General features: G+C 42.5%; 1 protein-coding gene across 2 annotated transcripts in view; it reads right to left on the bottom strand.

The window, feature by feature from the left end:
- Positions 1–3081: 3081 nt before the first annotated feature.
- Positions 3082–23046, bottom strand: part of GABRR2 (gamma-aminobutyric acid type A receptor subunit rho2) — a 67857-nt gene continuing 47892 nt past the window's right edge. Inside the window, exons 5-9 of one of the 2 annotated variants that reach the window (XM_007063047.4) lie at positions 18902–18984; positions 14801–14941; positions 14299–14451; positions 12004–12200; positions 3082–7941 (exon numbers count right to left, since the gene is read on the bottom strand). In XM_007063047.4, the coding sequence (XP_007063109.2) occupies positions 7633–7941; positions 12004–12200; positions 14299–14451; positions 14801–14941; positions 18902–18984 (883 nt within the window). In that variant the 3' untranslated portion in view covers positions 3082–7632. The remainder of the gene's footprint in view (positions 7942–12003; positions 12201–14298; positions 14452–14800; positions 14942–18901; positions 18985–23046) is intronic. The other variant, XM_043542657.1, reaches the window with a different exon arrangement.

Below are 23046 nucleotides of genomic sequence, written 5' to 3' on the forward strand. Positions count from 1 at the left end.
AAATAATGTGAGTTTTAACCAAATCTTGTGATTTTTTGAGGCCCAACAAATGATTTTTTGAACACATGGAGCTGGCAATACTGCAAATAGCAACAGGAACCAGGGAGCAATTTGAAGCCTTGTTCTGCTGAACCCAATGCTGCAAAACAGTCAGGAACTGTATTTTAAAAGAACTTGTGAAGCGCTCCCTGTGCCTGGCCAGGCCAAAGGGATTGTTTCCATTAGGCAACAAAATGGCACGATAAAGCAGACTCCTAGAAGGGGTAGGTAATAAAAACTTCTGGTGTGTGTGAGTTGACTGTAGCCAGAGGGAAAAATGGGGCTGGGGTGGCCATATTGCCTACCCCGGCGGTGGCTTGCTCCGAACTGTACCCTGCCATAGATGATGGCTTGCTACGAATTCTCGATAGGGTGGCCCATGGAGTCACAATCTCTGATAAAAAAAAAAGGGGAGAGCACAGCCTGGAGTGCCCTGCTTTAGAGGGAGTTAAAGGGTTAATATGTCTTCCAGCGCTGTGGTCACTACATTGGCTCCCGCACTGCACCCACACAGTGTAGGGAGAGCTCTGCTGCCGCCAGGGGTGTTGGTCACCCAGGAAAAGGCTCTGTAGTCTCTGTGCCTCTACTTCTACTGCGGCTGCAGCATGGTGCTAGGGGGGTGCTACGCTGCCGAAGCTGCCATCTTTGAACGGAGGCAGCACATCCAGCTGCTGACTTTTCATGGGCATTAAAAAAATCCTCTAGCATCTTTCCCACGGGTTGGATGATGGCGAACAGAGTCCGACCGTGATGAGGCAGAAGTCTGAAGTCCTTGAATTTGGCATCTAGGTGTCATGGTGATTGGTGCATTCTCTTATGTGTATGTTTATGGCACTGTGTAAACCTAACTCAGCTGAATTACCATTTCTTTCACTGCATTTAAATGTGAACACTTAATGGGGCCCATTATAAGATTGTTCTGGACTGTTGCATCTTTTATTGAGAATAGAGTCCCTGGCTTTAAGACACCCCCGCCCCCTCCCCCACCCTACCCCATCTTTTGGCAAAACATGTAACAAATCTGCACTCTGTTTGAACATGGATTGAAGCATCCATGACAGTTCCTCCGATTTAGTGTCATCCAAATGATGGCTGCCCCACTTTGTGAAAAATGACAATTGTTATGAGAATGTGGCAGAGACCTGAAGGGTTTTGTAGCTACAAATGCCCACTATCCCTAAAGAGTCCTCCTTAGTGTACCCAACCAATATACAGCTTAATAGAGAGGGTCTAATATTTCTTGGGTGAAGTGAACTTGGACCACACTAACAGATCCAGATAAAATGGAAAGAGCTTGGAGGCTGGAGAGTTTTACTGCTTCAATGTTATGTCCCAGTTCCCAAAATGTATTTGTTAAAGTAATTTCAAACTGTCAAAGCAATTAACTTATCTTTTCCTTTTTTCGCTGAGCAGTCCCTCTAAGCTAAACATGCAATTCTCTTCTATAAATCTGTGTGACAAGTAGAGCAGAAAAATCTATCTTTATATCATTTCTATGCATTTTCCATAGGCTAAGTTCCTAGGCCCGTTTGCTTGGCTAATTTTGTTGGTTCGAAGTGCACATATCAACACTAGAAGAGACCGAGGAGACTCATGGTAGAAATGCAGTTTGGAAAACTGGCAAAGACATATCTTGCATATTTTCACAAAAGAGTGAAATTTTAAAAAGTTGGCCTCAGACCAGATATAGAAAGGTTTTACATCATGCTGTGAGTAAGTGGTAATACATAGCTATGCCAGGCCAGGAGCAGCCAGCTGATGGGGGTGGCTGAGTGGGCATAATCTGTGCCAGACCTTTACAAGTTATGGCTCCCCTGTACCTACTGAGTTCTCCAGGCCCCTCTGAACCTACACTCTACCCATAGCACACAGACTGGCCAACGAGCTAGCCCACAATGCAGAACACAAGGGACCTTCCATCCCCTTACTCCCTTGCACAGAGCGCAAGTTACAATCCATAGCTGGGGTCATTTAATGGCTATGTCCTCTGATTACAGTACTCCTGTACTGCTCCTTGTTTCTTCACTTATGTAGTGCTGCAAGAAAAGGATGGTGAAGAAACAGAGCTGGCTGTAGTGATGTTTCCTTACATGGATCCATTGTTCTCCCTTTGCTTTCCTCCTCCCCCATCCCCACTGTTCTTGCTTTGTCTGAAATTTTAATCCCTTTACCCATGGAAGTACTGACCCTGATGCATTAATGTCCTTTTTTTTAAAAAAAAAAAAGGAATTAATCAGCTTAGCGTGAGACTGGATTACATTTTAATTTTAATAGTGCTAACGTCTTTAGGTACAATTTGCAGTCTCTTAATTTTAGCAGGTCAGAGTCCTTTTCAGTCATACTGTCTGAATGTAACTTTTTTATTGTGGCAACCTAACAGAGCATCGTCCTTATGCACTAGGCCTAGTAGTAATCTAGTATATGTGCATTTTCATGGAGTCATATTGTCTTCATTAGGCATAATGGCTAAGATGGGCAGCTGGGTCCTGAGAGCAGGTTTATCTTTCCATTAGTAATTAAGGTGGAGATTTAGTCAAAGGCACAAAGGGGCACTAGGCATCCAACTGGGAACTGAGGACCTAGCTTCCCTTTGTGCCTTTGAATAGCTGCCCATAAATACAGAGTAACTGTTAGAATTTTCTTCAGCTCCAGAGTTCTGTGTAACTTGCAATTATAATCATGATTAATGGCTTAATTTTACATGGGAGCCTTGAATGCTTATAATCAGCTGGAAGACGCCCTTTTACCTGAATTTCTTCAATAGGTAAAGACTGCTTTATATTTAAAACCAATTATAAATGAGGCATGTAGTAATTTTTTATTTTTTTGGCACTACTGAAAGATGGGCGCTTGCAGGTAAAATGAAAATAATTTTAAAAGTTCATAAACTATCTCAGGAAACAGAGTGGCATGATTATTTCAGCCTGTCCGACCCACTTGTGGTTTTATAACCAAGTTTGAATATAGGAATTAACTGGGTCACGCCAATTGTCCATCTAGTCTGGTATCTGTCATCCACACTGATCAATACCAGCTGCTGCAGAGTAAAGTGCAAGAAAACCCATAATGGACAATTATGGAATAAGCTGCCCATGGGGGATGTTTCTTAACCCTTAGGCAGTAGAGTAAAAGCTTTTCATCAAGTACAGTGTCTATATGTTCTTTGAGTCTAATATTTGGTAGTTTATATATACAGTATATAACAACTTAAAATATGCACATTTGTCTAACGTACGTACACGTCCCAACTATCATCTTTGCCTTTGCTAGAAGGGTATCGTTGTCTATATATTTTTTTTAATTTCTTGATTAAAAGTTCATTATTTGGTTAAAGAAACAGTAAAGCTTTGATACTGTGAGGGCAGCATGGAGTAGAATAAGGATTTCATTTTCTTTTCTTTTTTTTTTTGCACTTGGGCCAAGATTTTCAGAAATGGGTGCCTAAAGTCAGTGGGACTTATGCAGCTAAATCCCTTAGATACTTTTGAAAATCTCATTCTTGAGTAGGCACTTAAATAACTGGCCTAATTGTAAAAGGTGCCACAGCCAGCGGGTGCTCAGCACTCTTAAAAATCAGACTATACATTTAGGTGTCTAACTATGGACTTGAGTCTAAGTATAGACACCCATTTCTAAAAATTTTGGCCATAGGTTCTTGGAGATAGAGATTTAAATAACACTATCATCTCCCTGGTCAGTGAAATCGTTTACGTAAGAGAAACTGATGGTCAACTGTATTATTAATTTCATCCCTCCTTTTAGGATTTGCTCTTGCGCCCTGTCCTGTTCATTTCCTCCTCGTTGGCAGGCAACTACAACACAGTAATTACAAATGTGTGTGAATCACTGACGGCTTGTTCTTTATTTGCATCTATTGTTTAATATAATAATTAAAAATCTCAAACAAGAACACGGCAGTGTTCAAATTAACTTTCCCTAATGGTTAAACTCTCTCCTCAGCAATTATCTGGGCTGCATAGTTGCAGTGGCTAGAAACAAATGTAGATATGTCACAGCAGGCATGTATCTCCTTTACACATGTATCCGTACATTCTAAATAAGCTAAACTTGGCCTCCTCAGAGGAAGTTTATTAGGTAGCCTATAAGTAAGAGAATGTCAGTGCAGAAGAACGTAGCATCTGAATAATTGTTTCCTTCCACTAGATAGGTGAAGATGAGACATTTAATAAAAATAAATGGCAAAGTAAAATCAAGATATATATTTTTTACAGCAGCAGACATTACCCAGTGACAGAATTCACTTAAATACCTTGAGCTAAATTTATCCTTGGTGTAACTCCACTGAAATCAATGGCATTACACCAATAATAAAAGTGGCCCATTTGCTCTGTACTGCCAAATGGCTCATGTAGATGAAATCATTTTCTCTGATGGAAACTGGTGTTCAATTTGCCATTATTGATTAATTGCACTCTTGAGAACAGATCTGTAGTGTGCATTAATAATAATACCTCACACTTTCATAGGGCCTCCCAGCCAAAGATCTTAAGGTGCTTCACAAATATTAATGAGTTAAACGTCTCATCATCCCCCTGTGAGGTAGGTATTATTATTCCCTGTTTGACAGATGGGGAAACTGAGGCACGGAGGGGCTAAGTGATGTGCCCATAGTTACACAAGAATTCTGTGGCTGTGTTGGGAATAAAATCCAGGTCCCTTGCTTCCCATTTTTCCAATTTAATCACATGACTTTCTTTCCTCCTCTTGTCTTACATCAGCCAATCAAAGAAGAACTGATCCATGAAAGCATTTTAAAATATAAAACTAGCTTCTGATTGGCTAAAATTTTATTTTAAAATGCTAATACTCAGAAATGCATTGATTAAATAAGGAATTACTCCTCTATTAAGACTCTGTGGAATATTTCTATAGTTCTTCTTGCATAATAATGGTGGTTGGTTTTCATTTGAAACTGCTGTTGTGAAATGTACTCTTTACATGAGTGGAACGACACCCTGATCTGTAGCATAGGAAAGAGGTGGGAGGATGGGATATAGGAATATGCCTTCTTTGAGATATTGGTCCATTTTTTGACTTCTGTTCTGTTTTAGCTAGGGATTTTAGGGATATATTTTCTCCTTTATGACAACACAAATCTCTCATTACTTACATACACGTGCAATGAAGGGGGAATATATTTCTTAGTTTACTTCTTTAATCACTTTCATTTAAACTAAATCTACCATTGAAATGTGTTGCAATTTAAGCAACAATAATTGAGGCACAGGATAAAGTCTAGGGATTGATGATAGGCTAGGAAGAGTTTACTCCAGCCAATCACTAAATCCCTGCAGAAAAGTCAAAACTGCTATTGTAAACTGAAAATGTAAAAGCACAATAAGTATGTAGGGATTTTTTTCTTGAAGTGGGATTGTTGTTTCATTTGGTATGTGTAGGCTATTGCAAGAGACTTAATGCTCTGTACATTATCTATATTATTTACATCCTCTCTGTCAACATTCTAGTCAGCTGTATAGTTTAATCATATTGTTGAGTGATCTTCCAACTTCAGCACACAATGATCTGAGTTCAGGTCTGACCACCCTGGTATGCACCAACTTGGCATCCAGATGCTCTGATTAATGACATCACTTCCACAGCTCAGCACGCTTGGGCATTTTCCTTAAGAAGTAAGGAAAGATTAAATGTGACCTGTTGCAATTTTGTACAAAATTCTGTATCTTCCTGTCAGCATTACTAGAAAAGGAAGAGGAGACAACACTGTGTGAAGCATGGAATGCCATTTACAGAAGCATGCTACTGTTCTCTTGAGCAGCTACTAAAGAATAATTTAGACTTTTATGCCAGTTACCAGAGTCCAGCTCATGAAGTTCTACCATGCTACTTATGGCCACATTTATCTTTAAAATGGAGGTGCACCCGTAGAGACAAGAAGTTCCAGCATGTAACTTCCCTCTTGATCCAAAAGGCCTAAACGATAGGGCAGGTATAGATATAGCTGCTCTGTTGGAGAGAGAGCACTGCATGCTGGGAAGTATTTTCTCTGTGGGCTGCATTTTTCTGTTAGAAATAAAGGCAGCCCTTGAGTTCCTGGAGAGGTGCCAGGCCTCTCCCTACACTGTTCTCTGCATTGAGCTATGAATAGGGCCCTACCAAATTCATGGTCCATTTTGGACAATTTCACGGTCATAGGATTTTAAAAATCATAAATTTCATGATTTCAGCTACTTAAATCTGAAATTTCATGGTGTTGTAATTGTACGGGTCCTGACCCAAAAAGGAGCGTGTGTTGGGGGGTGGTTATGGTACTGCTACCCTTACTTCTGCACTGCTGCTGGAGGGGTGCTGCCTTCAGAGCTGGGCACTTAGCCAACAGTCACTGCTCTCCGGCCACCCAGCTCTGAAGGCAGCGCAGCAGTAAGGGTGGCAATAGTATGACTCCCCTAAAATAACCTTGCAAAGCCCCTACAACTCCCTTTTGGGTCAGGACCCCCAATCTGAGAAACTCTGGTCTCCCCGTGAAATCTGCATAGTATAGGGTAGAAGCAAGCAAAAGACAAGATTTCATGGGGAGAGACCAGATTTCACCGTCCGTGACGCGTTTTTCATGTCTGTAGGTTTGGTAGGGCCCTAGCTATGAAGAGACGAAGCAAAAAGAGCTAGCCACTCCTGGATAAACTCCCCATTCCTGTACACTAATCAAAGGCTCCAGTTGGTTACCTTCCACCTCCGTTAGAGGGGAAAGCACTCACGATCACTTTACTGCACACCAAGGCCCGTTTGTAAGGAGTGAACAGGCTTATTTAAGCTTCCAAGTTGTCATTATAAATAAGCTCCAGCGCTCATGCTGCCCAAGTTTGGGGTGGGGGGGTTTCTTGGCTTTACTTTACCATTTCTCCTCATTTTTAATTCAAAACAAACTAATTGCCTAGACTTGGTAGAGTGAATTCTGCAGCTCTCACCCAGGCAGCAATTCCACTTATGTAATGGGAGGTTTGTGTAAGGACTGCAGGATTTTGCCTGATGGCTGGATGAAAGTAGATCCTAAAAAGATGCCATTTGTTTATGAGCAAAGCAAAAAGAAAAGCAATGGTCTAAAGTGAGCTCTGTTTTCATGTAGAGCTTTCAAAGCCGAGTTCTTATTAAGCAGCCTAACAGTTGTCAGGCCCCTCAGCACAGCCATTGGAACTCACACTTTAATCCAGCAGCGGCGGCTGGGTGATTCTTTTGTGGTAGTTGCCCTGGCCTAGATTTCCAGAGGTATTTAGGAACCTAACTCCGATTGAAATCAATGGGAATTGGCACCTAAATCCCTTTGAGGATCTGGGCCCCAGTGCACATCAGGCACTATCAGTATTGTCCAGTATATATATACAGTAGCTGTTGGGCAAACCAAGAGAGCAGAGGGGAGATGGGGATTTGGCGTGCAGAGTAATTGACACACCAAATTCTCTGGGAAGCCTTGGACGAATGTGCCCGTTGCAGGACATATCCAGTGCTTTATGCTCCACAGGTACAATAGTCGAACTCTTTTTCTAGCTTAGCAGCCAAGCTGAACTTTTTAAAAAAAACATTCACACAGTCCTGTGAAGGGCTTCTGCCTCAGTATGTCTAGCAAAAGACAGACCAGTATATCAAGTTAAAAAATATATAGGTGCCTGGGAATATTATTCTTGAGTATTTATCAATCGCGTGAGTGTTCTGGATGATGCGCAGGCCAACATGGCCTTTCAGCCCTCTCTTTTTCGATGAATTAGATTCATTGCTTATGGCCAAATGAACCACCATCTTGTCCTGTTTTTCTTCCTCAATCACTATCTGGCTTCTTGTGTATCCTGCCAGGCTGTTGGCATCAGATTCACTGTAGGTTCCATCCAGCATCATTGTTTTTGTATTAGGTATTCCACATGTACATGGAAACTGAGAAAGAAACGAACAAGCAAACAATAGTCAAACACTGAACGAAAATACTGGAGGCAAAGATGAGAGCTTTCTTTTTATGGACAGCTTGTAAACACTGGAGCTGCACATTATAGTTCAGCTGTGATATGGTTATCTATTAAAGCTTAAGTTTTCTGACATGAAAAGTTGCTGACTAGCCATACTGGTTGCAACTTTATATTGGGTCCGGGTTTGTTTCTGAAATCCTATATGCTAATTAGGGATGGGAAATTGGTTTGATTGAAATAAAACCTGACCAGGAGTTTTTCCCAGTTAATTCAGTTCCCTCTGGCTGCTTTTGCATTCCTTTTCATGTTCAGTTTCTATGGATATTATAGCGCAAGAGGCAGTAATGTTTGTGGAAACAGCATTTTAAGCAAAGATGAGAAAAATACTGACAGAAAGTAAGTCTTGATGTCATAAATGTAAGTATTCCCTCTGGAAACCTGATTCTAAAGCTTACACATATCCAGCCGGAGAACAGGAAAAATATCTGGGGTGAAACTCATCCCACTGGTTTAATCAAAACAGCTAATGCATCTCGAATTCTAAATACCAAATACTCATAAGCACAGTGCTCATGAACTCACTGACAAAGAATAATTTGGCAAATAATTTTGGACAACAAAACAAACTGCTCACAGACAATTCATAAACTGAAAAAAGAGTCTATTGTCTCAGTTCCAGTTGTAGCAAAATGATGTGGCTGGTCAATGCACATGGGCTCAAGTACTGTCACAAGAACTGTGGTATTCTTCAGACCTAGGCTACAACACAGTTGTTCTAAATAGCTTGTTCCCATCAGTGATGGGATTTTTTTAGAACTCTGTTTGGCTACAACCCAATTTAAACTGTGTTTATAACACACTTGCCTTCAACCTAAGTATAAAATGTAAGTACAGGTGGAACCCATGATCTTTGATCTTTTAAATGTAATTTTATTTTTGTCTCTCTATGAGCAGCCACATTATATTCCTTAATCTCCTAAATCAGGATCTTTAGCATCAGGCCCCTCAGTTGACCAATCCAGGATGCAACAGTAAGCACCAGGTTGCTACAGGCCAATTGCTGCAGGACCCAAGAGGAAGAGAAATACTGTTGGACCCAGGTGACTCTTTGTCCCCAGGTTAGAGTATGATTTGGCCTGAGGGAAGGTCACAGACAATGACTAGGAGCTGAATGACTCTGATTTATTTAATAGGTGTTGTGTACACTGCCAGGTGTCTAGGAAGATAGTGGGAGGAGAGAGCAAGCCCAAAGTTGAGATGGTTCTGGTCCCAATGTAGTCTTAATCCATCCCTGATGTATTTCCATGTACACATGTGCACACACAAATATAGGGAAGAGATGTGCTGAATGACTTCAGGCCACCATACTACCACAGTCCATTTCTGGGGAGTGCAAAAATCCAAATTTGGATTCCCTGGGACTTTCACAGCTGAATGGCATTGGCTAACGAGGTCAACATTTATTCCAGTGAGAGATAATAGTCTCTTGTGTCTCTTAAAGAGCCCTCACTCCACTCAGACACTAAGCCATACTTCCCTATAACCCCATTAGAGATAACAAACAGAGTTTCCTTGATGATCCTTAATGATTATTATTGCCTTGTATCTGAGGGTAAATAAAAAGCTCTTGATTTGTATAATCAGCCTTTTCAGCCTGCTTCCTTTATTGCATGGTGATACAATTCAGTGCAGGGATATCAGCAATTGAAAGAAAATTTGTGACGCAAATGACAAGTTGTGCCATCACTGAGCTGTCCTGAAAACTTACCAGCACATGCACAAAAATCTTCTCATCCTCTTTTTACCATGATGACAGGTAATGAAAAAACTAATGATATTTTACTTGCCATAAAAATGACCTGCTCTGGGTCAGTAGAATTTATCAAGGCTGAATTATTATTATTTGCTAAGCACTGATGTGTTCAGAGTTTAGACAGGACAGAAAGAGTCTATGTTCTGCGGATCTTATAGTCTAATAGAGAGGCACAGATACAACAAGATGCACTGGAATACCCGGAGGAGTTGGCAGGCTTAAGTGAAGCTTTGTGTGTGTGTGAATAGTTTCCCTGTATTCACTCTCTTCTCCTCTAAACAATGTTGGAGGGGAGAAATCATTAGACATGAATAAGCATTTGTCATGGAAACAATGAGATTATAGGGGGGATTTGAAAGAGGGAGGAGCATTGGATTGGCATTTCAGGATTTGGAGGGTATCTATACATAGAGTGTAGAATGGGAGGAGGCACAAAGTGATGATGTTTAAACTTGATACAGAGGGAACTGGTGGAGGGATTCAAAAGTAACGTAATTGTCCAACCATTAGTCAAGCAAGATAACTTTTGCAGCTGCATCTTGGACAGATTGAAGATGCATCAGAGAGAGGATTGCCTCAGTAATCAAGGTGGGAGATAACCAGGGCACAGACAGAAAGGTCGTATTTTTTAAATGGGAAGGAAGAAGCGGCATGATTTAGGGAGAAGTAGGAGTCAAAAATGACCTGAGGTTGAAAGCCTCAATCATTGTCCAGAAGGATGGTGATTTGGTGAATGGCAATGGCGAAGGAAAGGAGGTTTAGGAGGACAAATAAATGTTCAGTTTCAGCAATGTTGTGTGTGATCTGGCAATGCACTGTCCAAGGCATGTTGCAGGAACACTAAGATATGCAGGCCTGGACATCAGGGCAGGCTGAAAGGCAGATTTGTGAATTATCAGCACAGAAATGATAGCGGAAGTTGTATGAGTGGATGAAGCCATGCAGTGACAAGATGTAGAAGAAGAGAAGCACACCACAAATTGAGTCCTGTAGAACTCCTGTAAAGAGCAGGAGAGCCACCAAGAAAGTATAGGTTCTCAAAAGCCAAAGGTGGACAGGATATTAAGGAGGCGGCAGTGTATTGTGGGGTTGCAGAGAGGTATTAGAGAGACTGTAGTACTGAAGGTTGCAGCGGGTTTATGGAGAATAAGAATGGAGCAGAATACATTAGACTCGGCCAAGAAGAGATCATGGGAGACCTTGATGACAGCAGTTTCAATGGAGAGGATGGAAACCAGATTGGAGTGAGGCAAAAGAGAGAAAAGGCAGTAGTAGTGAGCAGCTTCTTCAATTACCTTAGCAGTGTCGGGGAGGTGGAATGGTAAATGGAGAGACAGTTGAGGGATACTATTAGCATGTTTGTGTAACTGGGAAATGATGGAATCAAAGGGACAGCTGGAGGGATGGAAAATAGAGAGTGAGACCTCAGACTGCATAACTGGGCCAAAGGAGGAAAGCTTATTGAAGGCCAAGGAACTGTGGCAGAGGAGCATGAGGTGAAGGAGGCTCATGACAGATCTTGAAGATTCAGGACTGAGGAACAGACTGATTAGAGAAGAGACAGCTAATATTTACACACAAACTCCTTGGGATACCAACCATGGGAAAGGAAGTACAGAAAAGGTATTCAGCCATTAAATGGGCTTTCAGTGAAACAGGTACATTTTTTTAAAAGATTCTTTTAAATTACCCAACAGCATGAGTGAAAAGCATAACAATGATTCGCTTAGCACCACGGCCTTTCATGGCACATTAAAAGAATAAATATAAAGACTGTTTGTTGCTCAAGTGTGTTTTGTGCCAAAGAACAATTCTACTATTACCTTTATTGAACCCAATTTTTTAAATGTACCTGACTGTGAGTTAGAGGTCTTTAATTCACTCAGAATAATCCATTAGCTGTAACTTTAAAAATAAATTGTGGCGACCACAGGGAAATATCACTCTGGATTTCCCCCCTCTTACTCTCCACATATGGTCTCTGCCAAAGTCCCAGGTTGCAAACATCCCCAGTTCTGATCTTTGTTTCGTTCTCTCTTCCTTTTGTATAATGATCATCATCAAAGAGATCAACTCCTGTTTTTGTGGTGTCAGTACTTCAGTGTCAGCTTCAGCATTGTAGACAAATTAATCACACACCATGAATGTCAGAGTTTTCCCATTCCTTTTCCCAAAACACCCAATATAAAGCACGTCACATGTAAAAAGATTGTCTCTCACCTTCTCTCGCAACTTCCTTTCCTTCCGTTCTTGCACTGTGGTCAGGTAATTCACTGCTGCGTATTCCAACACTGAGAGAAAGACGAACACAAAACTGACCCAGAGGTAAATGTCCACAGCTTTGATGTAGGAAACTCGAGGCATGGAGGCATTTACACCAGTGATGATTGTTGACATGGTCAGCACTGTGGTTATCCCTGGAAAAATCCCCACAAAAATGTACTTCATATGCCAAATATAATTCAGAAGGCATCTACTATTAATTAGTTTTGTCTCAAAATACGGTACTGTACTCAGCACCATTCATAGCCTCTAGAAATGATTTATTAGGTCATCTTGTCTAGCTGCCTCACAATGCAGGATTTTCCCCTACACTGCATTCCTGAGTACTCTGTCTAGTCAAATTTTTAAATGTGATGGAGCAGCCACCACTTCCTTTGTGATTCTCTTTAACTCTCTAGTGTTTAATTAGGAAGTGATGTGTCAGCCCTAACCTACAGGGACCACTCATTAGATTGCCATTTAGTCATTTTTTTTCTGCTTTAGCTATCATCCAGGGTGCCAGTGATGATAAGGACTCTTGGTTCACTGAGAACATCCATTTGTTTTACACAGTTCACCAAACAGCAGTCAATGACCAAAGACTTTTGGTCACTGCTGAAGTGGACTTGACTGGAATCATTGTCTCAAAAGGTGAAAGCCATTTATGTTAAATCTTGTGTGTGAGTGTGGAAATGTCTTGCATGACATGATGTGACAGAAAAGTCATCATGTGCTCACCTTAGCTAAGGTGATTGAAAAGTTTTTAATGGCATCCACTGTATCCATAGTATACATTTTACAGTTAAGCAGGTACTCTGTGGTGATAAAAGTAAAATACTTTCCCTAATTTTCACCAGTTTGCAATAGCCGCTTAACAATTGAGTGCCAGAGCCAAAGAGCATTTGTGTGACTTTAATCAGGGCTTTCCAAACTAGTGAAGTTCTTTCACTTGACAGGTTTCAGAGTAACAGCCGTGTTAGTCTGTATTCGCAAAAAGAAAAGGAGTACTTGTGGCACTTTAGAGACTAACCAATTTATTTGAGCATAAGCTTTCGTGAGCTACAGCTCACTTCATCGGATGCATACTGTGGAAACTGCAGAAGACATTATATGCACAGAGACCATGAAACAATACCTCCTCCCACCCCACTCTCCTGCTGGTAATAGCTTATCTAAAGTGACAGGTTTCAGAGTAACAGCCGTGTTAGTCTGTATTCGTAAAAAGAAAAGGAGTACTTGTGGCACCTTAGAGACTAACCAGTTTATTTGAGCATGAGCTTTCGTGAGCTACAGCTCACTTCATCGGATGCATAGCATATGGTGGAAACTGCAGATCACTCTCCTTACAATGTGTATGATAATCAAGTTGGGGGGGGGGGGGGAACCTGGATTTGTGCTGGAAATGGCCCAACTTGATTATCATACACATTGTAAGGAGAGTGATCACTTTAGATAAGCTATTACCAGCAGGAGAGTGGGGTGGGAGGAGGTATTGTTTCATGGTCTCTGTGCATATAATGTCTTCTGCAGTTTCCACAGTATGCATCCGATGAAGTGAGCTGTAGCTCACGAAAGCTTATGCTCAAATAAATTGGTTAGTCTCTAAGGTGCCACAAGTACTCCTTTTCTCTTTCACTTGAGCAGACTCTGCTGCTTTTTTCAGATGCTTGTTACAGTGTGTAGCTCTATAAGTATCACAAACTATGGGAGTAACATGCTGTTTTTACTCTGTATTTATAAGAAGTCATATGCACTCATATTCAGAGAGATACACTAGACTTTTTATTACATCTCAGTCTCTCTCTGACCTAGGCATTAATAACTGAGCACATCTGTTTCTTTTTTTGTTTTTTAAAACAAAAGAAATTCCAACAGTCCTGAATTAGACAAAACTCTCATTTATTTTAAAGCCCATTTCAGGACTGCTAGGTTGGGCCTATAATTAGAAATCTTGATTCACTAGTTCACAAACACTGGAATCTCTTTTCTCTGCTTCCATCTCTTTTTAAAATACAGTTCCATCTTCTGCCCTGATTTAAATACAGATCTAGAAGATTTATCAATCATGACGAATCAATTCAACAATGAAGAACATAAGACAAAGCACAGGCCTTAGACTACTTTAAATATCAGATAAAATACACATGTATTTTCCTAGCATATTTAACAAATGAAACAGAGAATTCCCCCTCCCCCTACTCTTCCAAATTCAAAGGTTTTGCCACACTCATGGTTGATGTTAATTGCCCTCACCTAGTGACACTCTAGCAGGTACAGCTCTGCGATCAATCCAGAAGGACACCCACGATAGCATGACCATTAGAGTGGCAGGGAAATAGGTTTGGAGCAAGAAGAAGAAGATGTGGCGGTGTAAAGTGAAATTTATGTATAGTCTATTGTACCATCCTGTTGGGAAGGGGAAAAAGTGTCATGAAGAGCATTTTAATGACACATACAGAGCTGCTACATCTTTCAGAAAATCATATATTTACTTTATAAGAGTAGACAACCTATAATTGTGAATATATACAGGGTGGGGGGATTCTATATTCTTCAGATCGTTCACAGCACATAGACTATAATGATCTATAATCCCAAAGATGACAAGGGCAAAGGGAAAGAGACAAGGACTATTACTCAAGTACTTCTTACAGAAATTTCATTTAAATTTCACCTGGCAAATGTTTGAAATTGAACTATAAATATATGGCAATGACTCAAAAGAATAATAAAACCATTTTAAGAAGAATGATACCAGTGCTACTGTAGAAAGCAAGTCTGGAAGTAGTATGAAACTTTTGTATCAAAAACTGAGACAAGGAAATCTTCTCATCGGTTTTCAGGGATTCATTCCCATTTTTCCAGTAAAGCATCAGATCTTCATCAGTGTAAGCATCTTCAGAAAAAAAGAAAAGAAAAAAAGACACAATGTGACTTGGCTTTAGGATATTTCACATAAACAGTCAGTATTAAAAGTTACTATGTGTGGATAAGGAACATATTAGTGAGATTCACAAATGATTCTAAGGCCACAGTCCTGCATTGTGATCTGCTTGGTGCAGGGGTCCATGTTTCATGGACTATGGTGCAGGATCAGGCTCTGAATTAGGGAATATCACAAATACTAGTGAGGACAGACTAATAATGCAAAGGGTACTAAGGAGGTTGGAAGTATGGGTGGAAAATAACATTGAATTCTGTTTGGAAAAATGCAGATGAATGTATCTGCAGAAAATAACCTGAAACACAGATACATCTTTGGAATGCAGTAATGCCAAATAAATAGGGTTTTTAATGGACAGTAGATTAAATAAGGATCTTGCCATATGATGTAATGTAGCAGCACAAAAAGCCAAACAAAAGACATCACATCATGGTCCATGTCCGCCTAGAATGGTACATTTCTGATCACCACACTACCAGAAAAATGTAGATGAATTGGTGAAGATTCAGAGACGAACACCAGAATTGATTAAGGGGCTGGAAAGATGGGTTTATGAGGAAAGTTTATAGGAAGTAATTATGATTAATCTGGCCAAATTTAGGGGGAAAGTGAGAGACAGCCATCTAAAATCTTATTTGAAAGATGTAATTGAAGGTGAGAGGTATCACCATAGGCAACAAGTCAACAAATATTTGAAGGGTATAAACACAAAAGAGAGAGAGGAATTATTTAGTGCGATATATGAGCATAATGAGGGAAGAAAGGGATGAAATTTAGCAAAGGAAAATTGAGGCTAAATATCTGGAGAAACATCAGAACAATTAGGTAACTGGTCTTGGGAGACTGATGAATAGTCTCCTGAGGATAGCAGTGGAAACACTGTTGTTTAAGACATTTAGGGCTGGATTTACAAAAAGGATTCAGGCACTTAATTGCCACTTTAGGTGCCTCGATCCCAGAATCAGGCCCCAGTGGGATTCCCAAATTCAACTAAAATTGCTCAGTGCCTAAATTTTTCCAGTAAAAGTTCCCTCAACACTTATGTTTCTGCCTTTGCACATGTGCGCTGCAGCCCCACGCCAGATGTCCAGATGCCTCAGCCCCAGAGCGACGCATGAATCTAGAGAAGACAGGCTTTCCGTTGCCTAACTTGCTCAGACCTACCCAATGAGGCCCATATAGACAGGCTTACACAAAACACCGAAGGAGGAGAAAGAGGATTTCCCTCATAAGTTTTTAGTTCAGCGGGTAGGGTGACCAGACATCCTGTTTTTAAAGGGACAGTCCTGTAATTTAAGCCCTCCTGCAGGTGTCCTGACTTTTTCTTAAAAACAGGCAAATTGTCCTGTATTTTCTATCCCTCCTCCCCACATCAGTACTGACAGGTCCTGCTGCTGGCCAGATCCCTGCTCATCAGCCACCCTCCCACCAATGGTGAGTGGGGGGGAGGGGGTCCAGTGGCCGACGATGGGGGTGGGTGTGCAAGGCTGGTGGCAGGGCAAAGCTGCAGCATGCAGGGCCAGCTGGTCCATCAGCACAGCCCTCGCTGCATGCCGGCTCTCGGCCAACAGGGCCCTGCCCCCACCCCATCCCATTTCCAGCTGGCACTGGCTGTGCTCTGAGAGTTGCGGTGGCTGATGAGTGCGGACAGACACCAGGCAACAGCCAGTTACATGTCGCCCCTGTTTCCCACCCATCAGCCCTTTACGTGCTCCCCCGCTCACTGTCCTCTTCCTGCTTTGTCCCTTTGCCCCTCCGGAACCCCACTGCTCCTCCATATCCCCATCAGTGGGACGTGTCCCACTCCCAGGGCTGTGCGGAAATTAAGCTTCTGGTCAGAGCACTCAGCTCAGCAGCAGCCTGGCCAGCAGGCTCCCTCCTTCCCCCACTGCCTCTGGCTGGGCTGGGGTCCTGGGAAAGCCCAAGACACTCCGGCTCAGGGTGCTCGCCAGGAGGAGGCGAGCTCTGCATGTGCCAAAGCCCCACCCAGCGCTGGCATGGGGAAGCCTCTCTGCCCCTCAACTAAACTCTGGAGTGGTGCGGGGGGGAAGAGGGGAGAAGCAATTTCCCGCTTGTTCATGGCCCAAACCTGCAGGCTCCACAGCAGCCTCCAGGGCAGGGGCTTAGCACCCTCTTCACACACCCCCGTCCCCAGGCCTGGGTCTTGTCCCCAGAGAGTGCGGGGCCGCTCTGTCCCCTAGGCACCCTCCCCTGCTGAGCCACCTCTCTGGCCAGTTTGCTGAAGCCCCTGCAGTCAGGTTCCCTGGGCCCTGGTGCACAATGCATCCTTAGGGCTCAACCCCTTCCTGCCCACACTGTAGCCGGTGGGGACAGGAGGCAGCTGGGTTATGTCATTGGCCAGCAGCAGCCTGGAGGTGTTAGCTGCCTTTCAACACTGTGCAGGCAGGAAGGGACAAGCTGCTTCCAGCCATGAGAGGGTGAGAGAAGAAGAGATTGGCTCTGCAAAGACAGGGGCCAGGTCATCCCTTTCCCCCATCCCCTCTGCGTCTGGAAGCAGCTTCTGTCCCTTCCCTCCCATACAAGGCCGAAAGGCTGCTGCTGGCCACATTCTGGTGTGAACCCTGGCAGAAATTGGGGTAGGGGGGGAGTATGTGACCCTGCATGCCGCACCCCCACCCACCTGTTGCCACCCACCGTGTGCCAGGAGAGGCGGGTCCATCCCAGTGGCCCAGCCAGGCATGGAGGGCAGAGAGCGCTGGGCAGGGAGGATCAGGTTGGTCGGTTGATCACCCCCCGTGTGAGAGAGGTGTACGGGAGTGTGTGTGTGTGTGTGTGTGTATGTGTGTGTGTGACCTCTCCCTTGTGAACCCTAAAGCCTTAAAGATAAGAATTTAAATAAAAAGAATCCAACTACGCAGTATTTCTTTTTAACGGGCACTCAGTCAACTTGAACGTTTGTACTGCATAGTTCTGTTGGATTGCCGTTGAACTCTCTTGAATATGAGTAATTTCATCAGGTGTCCTGCAGTCGCAGAGGGAAATATGGTCACCCTATCCAGGGGATAGGACACACACCTGGAATGTAGAAGTTCCCTGGTTCAAGTCCCCCCTTCACCTGAGGGAGAGACAGGATTTGAACAGGGATCTGTCATCACCTCTCAGGTGAATGCTCTAAGCACTGGGCTATGGGATATTTTGATGTGGGGTTCCCTCAGTCTCACCTGTTGCACTCTGGAGGGACTGGATCTTGTGTCTCCCACCTCAGAGATGAGTGCTCTATCCACCAGTGAATAAGGAGCCTATATGCCTAACCCAGGCTTTGTAAATCCCAGTGATTTTCTAGGTACCTAAAAGTTTCTTTGTGAATCCAGCACTTAAGCATGAAAGCAACTTCATGCCCCTGGTGAGTCCCATTAAGTTGAACTGAATTACCCAAGTTGAACTCAGTGGGAGTGCTCATGTACTTTAGTACTTGCAGGCTCCGGTCTATCATTTGTAAAGCATGTTAGAGTCTTTGGGGATGAAAGGTACATAAATTGAAAAGAGTAGCAATTGTCCTCCATGATGGTTTTAATCATCATCTCCCAAACAGAGCCAACCAACACAACAGGAATTCTGAGTTTTCCCTCCAAGCCAGTATGTCATAATAGTCACCAGCCCATGGAGTAGAACCCAAGTTTGACTTTCGCTGTTTTTAATTTGTGTCATCTACTACAAACGCTCTCTCTCTCTCTCACACACACACACACACACGCTCCCTCCCTTCCTCCCTCCACAAATAAGGACCCAATCCAAAGCCCATTGACTCAGTGGAAAGACACTCATTGACTTCAACAGGCATTGACTCAGGGCCTAAAATATTATTTTTCTTTATTCTGAAGTATGTATAACCTACCAATGTGTACAGTCAGCTAAGGGGGACTTGCAGCTAAGAACATCTATACAACTTACAGCTTTCCAGCTCCAGAGAACAAGTCTGTGAGTCCAGGGGAAATCGACTGAAGTCCATGTTGCACATCGCTGTCACTGTGATCCTAGAAATCCAAACAGGAAAGGTTACTTCCTAAAAGAGATGCTGTATTCCAGAAAAGGTAGTGGAAATGTGTCACGGGGCATGGAAAATATAAATTTTAAATATATAAAAATCATTTCCCAGCTTTAAAAACAGAAACTATGCATAATGTGTTCACATAAAAGAACTAAGAAACTTCCTAATCAGTACGGAGGCCCTGCCCTTCAAACGTAGACATGGTTGGATGTGCGCAGGACATGTGAAGGCTTACACCGCATCTGCACGCTTATGATTTCCATAGTTGGTGTGGGGCAGTTTGGCTCCCAGTCCAGTTAGAGTAGCTTTCAGGGACTGTCATAATAGATTGGGGCTTCTGAACACTACTGCAACTCAAACAGCAAACAGTAATAATATTTTTAGTGTATTTGAGTGTTGTGACAGGGTCGGCCCAGAAGGCTACAGGAGAGTGATAGAAGGCAGCTATATTAGCCCCAGATTAAGCAAGTCTCTTTTCCCTGGGTAAGGTAACAGGGGCAGTTCCAGAACAATCAGGAACTTGCTGGAACCAATTAAGGCAGGCAGGCTAATTAGGACATCTGGAGCCAATTAAGCAGCTGCTAGAATCAATTAAGACAGGCAGGCTAATCAGGGCAAGTGGTTTAAAAAGAACCTCACTTCAGTCAGTGAGGGGTGTGCAAGGAGCTGAGAGTGAGAGGGTGTGCTGCTGGAGGTCTGAGGAGTACAAACGCTATCTGGCATCAGGAGGAAGGTCCTGTGATGAGGATAAAGAAGGTGTTGGGAGGAGGCCATGGGGAAGTAGCCCAGGGAGTTGTAGCTGTCACACAGCTGTTACAAGAAACACAGTAGACAGCTGTGATCCACAGGGCCCTGGGCTGTGTAGAGTAGAGGGCAGGCCCAGGTTCCCCCTCCCCGCTGTTGGATATAAGAGGAGTTGACCTGGACTGTGGGTCCCACCAGAGGGAAAGGTTCTTGGCCTGTCCCCTGACTCACTAAGTGGATCAGCAGAGACTGCGGGGATTGTTCTCCTTCCTTCTCCCCATGCTGGCCAGTGATGAGGTTAGCTGAGTGAATGGCAGGTTTGAGCCACTATCAAAAGTGGCCAAACTGAGGGCTGCCGTGAACCTCTGAGGCGAGCAAATCTGCCCATAAGCGCAGGACCCACCAAGGCAGAGGAGGAACTTTGTCAGAGTGTGTTTTATTGAATCTCTGCCTTATATTAAATTGGTTTCTTATTTAAAAAAATATTTCACTGGCTTCCAGAGTATGATGCTTCCTTTATGTCCAGCAAGGTTCAAGCTTCTTGTTCTTCCCTTATTTTGCTTTCACTCTATCTCAGTCACCACAACAAACCTGCCTGAGTTCCACATGCATAAATCAGCAACATAAGCATGAAAGGCCCCTCCATCTATGTACTATTAGGGGAAAGCTGCTTTTCTTAGTGCTGGATCAATCTTGTTTAAACTGTGAGAGCTGATTATTATTGGTGGAGTGGGAGGCAGCTATTTTTCCAGTGGTAAGATTTGCCTCTGTTAAATTCACATCTGACCTCGGGATCTGAAACAATCCCGGCTTGAGTTTATAAATCTGAATCTAATCAGCCCTATTATATAATAACTTTACCAGGGAACCAGGAGGTTTTTTCTAATGAACTGATTTGAAGTGAGGCTCTAGATTCTGTAAAAAGAAAAGGAGTACTTGTGGCACCTTAGAGACTAACCAATTTATTTGAGCATGAGCTTTCGTGAGCTACAGCTCACTTCATCGGATGCTGTAGCTCACGAAAGCTCATGCTCAAATAAATTGGTTAGTCTCTAAGGTGCCACAAGTACTCCTTTTCTTTTTGCGAATACAGACTAACACGGCTGTTACTCTGAAACCTGTCATCTAGATTCTGTAGGGACAGTCCAGATGTGAGTCATCACTTTAAAGTTTATAGTCCTGTTTATGCTGCCTCTGACTACTTCCCTGGTTCATTTCAAATGTTGACAAAGAACCTTTCTGCTGATCAAGGGATTATGGGCCAAATTCTGCCTCGACGTACACAGTGATCACCCCAATGAAGTAACTGGAGTTGTATGGTTTATAAATCAGAGCAGAACTTAGCCAAAGCAGATTTTTGGAGCTCAGACTTCGGTCAGCACAGCTATCATGGTAACAATTTCTCATAAGAACGGCCATACAGGGTCAGACCAAAGGTCCATCAAGCCCAGTATCCTGTCCTCTGACAGTAACCAATGGCAGGTGCCCCAAAGGTAATGAACAGACAGGTTATCATCAAGTGATGCATGCCCTGTCACCCAATCCCAGCTTCTGGCAAACAGAGGCTAAGAACACCATTCCTGCCCATCCTGGCGAATAGCCATTGATAGACCTATCTTCCATGAATCTATCTAGCTCCTTTTGAACCCTGTTATAGTATTGGCCTTCACAACACCTTCTGGCAGGGAGTTCCAGAGGTTGATAGTGTGTTGTGTGAAAAAATACTTTCTGGTGTTTGTTTTAAACCTGCTACCTATTAATTTCATTTGGCGGCCCCTTGTTCTTGTATTATGAGAAGGAGTAAATAACATTTCCTTATTTACTTTCTCTATACCACTCATGATTTTGTAGACTTCTATCATATCCCCCCTTCGTCACCTCTTTTCGAAGATGAAAAGTCCCTGTCTTCTTAATCTCTCCTCATACGAAAGCTAATTCTATACCCCTAATCATTTTTGTTGCCCTTTTCTGAACCTTTTCCAATTCCAATATATCTTTTTTGAGATGGGGCGACCACATCCGCACGCAGTATTCAAGATGTGGGCGTGCCATGGATTTATATAGAGGCAATATGATATTTTCTGTCTTATTATCTATCCCTTTCTTGATGATTCCCAACATTTTGTTTGCTTTTTGGACTGCCACTGCACATTGAGTGGATGATTTCAGAGAACTATCCACAATGACTCCAAGATCTTTCTTGAGTGGTAACAGCTAATTTAGACCCCATCATTGTATATGTATACTTAGGTTATGTTTTCCAATGTACATTACTTGCATTTATCAACATTAAATTTCATCTGCCATTTTGTTGCCCAGTCACCCAGTTTTGTGAGATCCTTTCGTAGCTCTTCACAGTCTGCCTGGGACTTAACTATCTTGAGTAGTTTTGTATCATCTGCAAATTTTTCCACCTCAGTGTTTACCCCATTTTCCAGATTGTTTATGAATATGGTAAATAGGACTGGACCCAGTACAGATCCCTGAGGGACACCACTATTTACCTCTCTCCATTCTGAAAACTGTTCTCTACAGTGTTGTCCATCATAGTTAAATATTGTATAACTTTGTATCATTACAATATGCCTTTTTCCTTCCTAATACATGTAGTTATTAACAATTCCTTAGTCAGAGACAGCACAGAAACTCAACCTGTCAATAAGAGATCCCCTCAATTAATGTACATTATAGACCCAATGGTCTTGAATTTATAAGTCCCTAATGTGATTTTGTGAATCCTGCTTATTTGCATACTGTCGGAAGACCACAAGGAAAGTATATTCATACTGCCAAGATGCATATTTACTTGATCTTAACGTTGTGATGATATTGTGAAGCAAATTAAAACAATGTGCCCAGTTTTTTTATCTGCTGTATGTTGAAATTGATGAGCAATAGTTCCTAAGAAATATAATTCTTTTATTAAAACAAATGTGCATTGCACGTGTCATTCCCTTTTCCTGGTCTACTCTCTCTCTCACTTAGGTACTTATATGGCCCCCATTGCCTGAGTATCTGAGCATCTCATGAGTTTTATTGTATTTATCTTCCCCAACACCTTTGTGAGGTAGGGAAGTGCTATTAACTCCATCTCCAAGCAGTGCTTCTCTGCCTCTGCCTCCAAGCGTTTCGCCTCTTTCCTCTCTTCTGCTTCCAACTCCAAGCATTTTAAGGCTATCTGTCTGTCATGTTCTTTTTGTCTCTCTTCAGCTTCAAATTTAGCTAATTCTAGTTTCTGTTGGACCTTGTTTTTTGACATCCTAGCTTCTGCTTGCCTAGCTTACCCAAGAACTAAAAAGAAAAA

Source organism: Chelonia mydas, chromosome 3, assembly GCF_015237465.2.
Source record: "Chelonia mydas isolate rCheMyd1 chromosome 3, rCheMyd1.pri.v2, whole genome shotgun sequence".
NCBI classification, from domain to species: Eukaryota; Metazoa; Chordata; order Testudines; family Cheloniidae; genus Chelonia; species Chelonia mydas.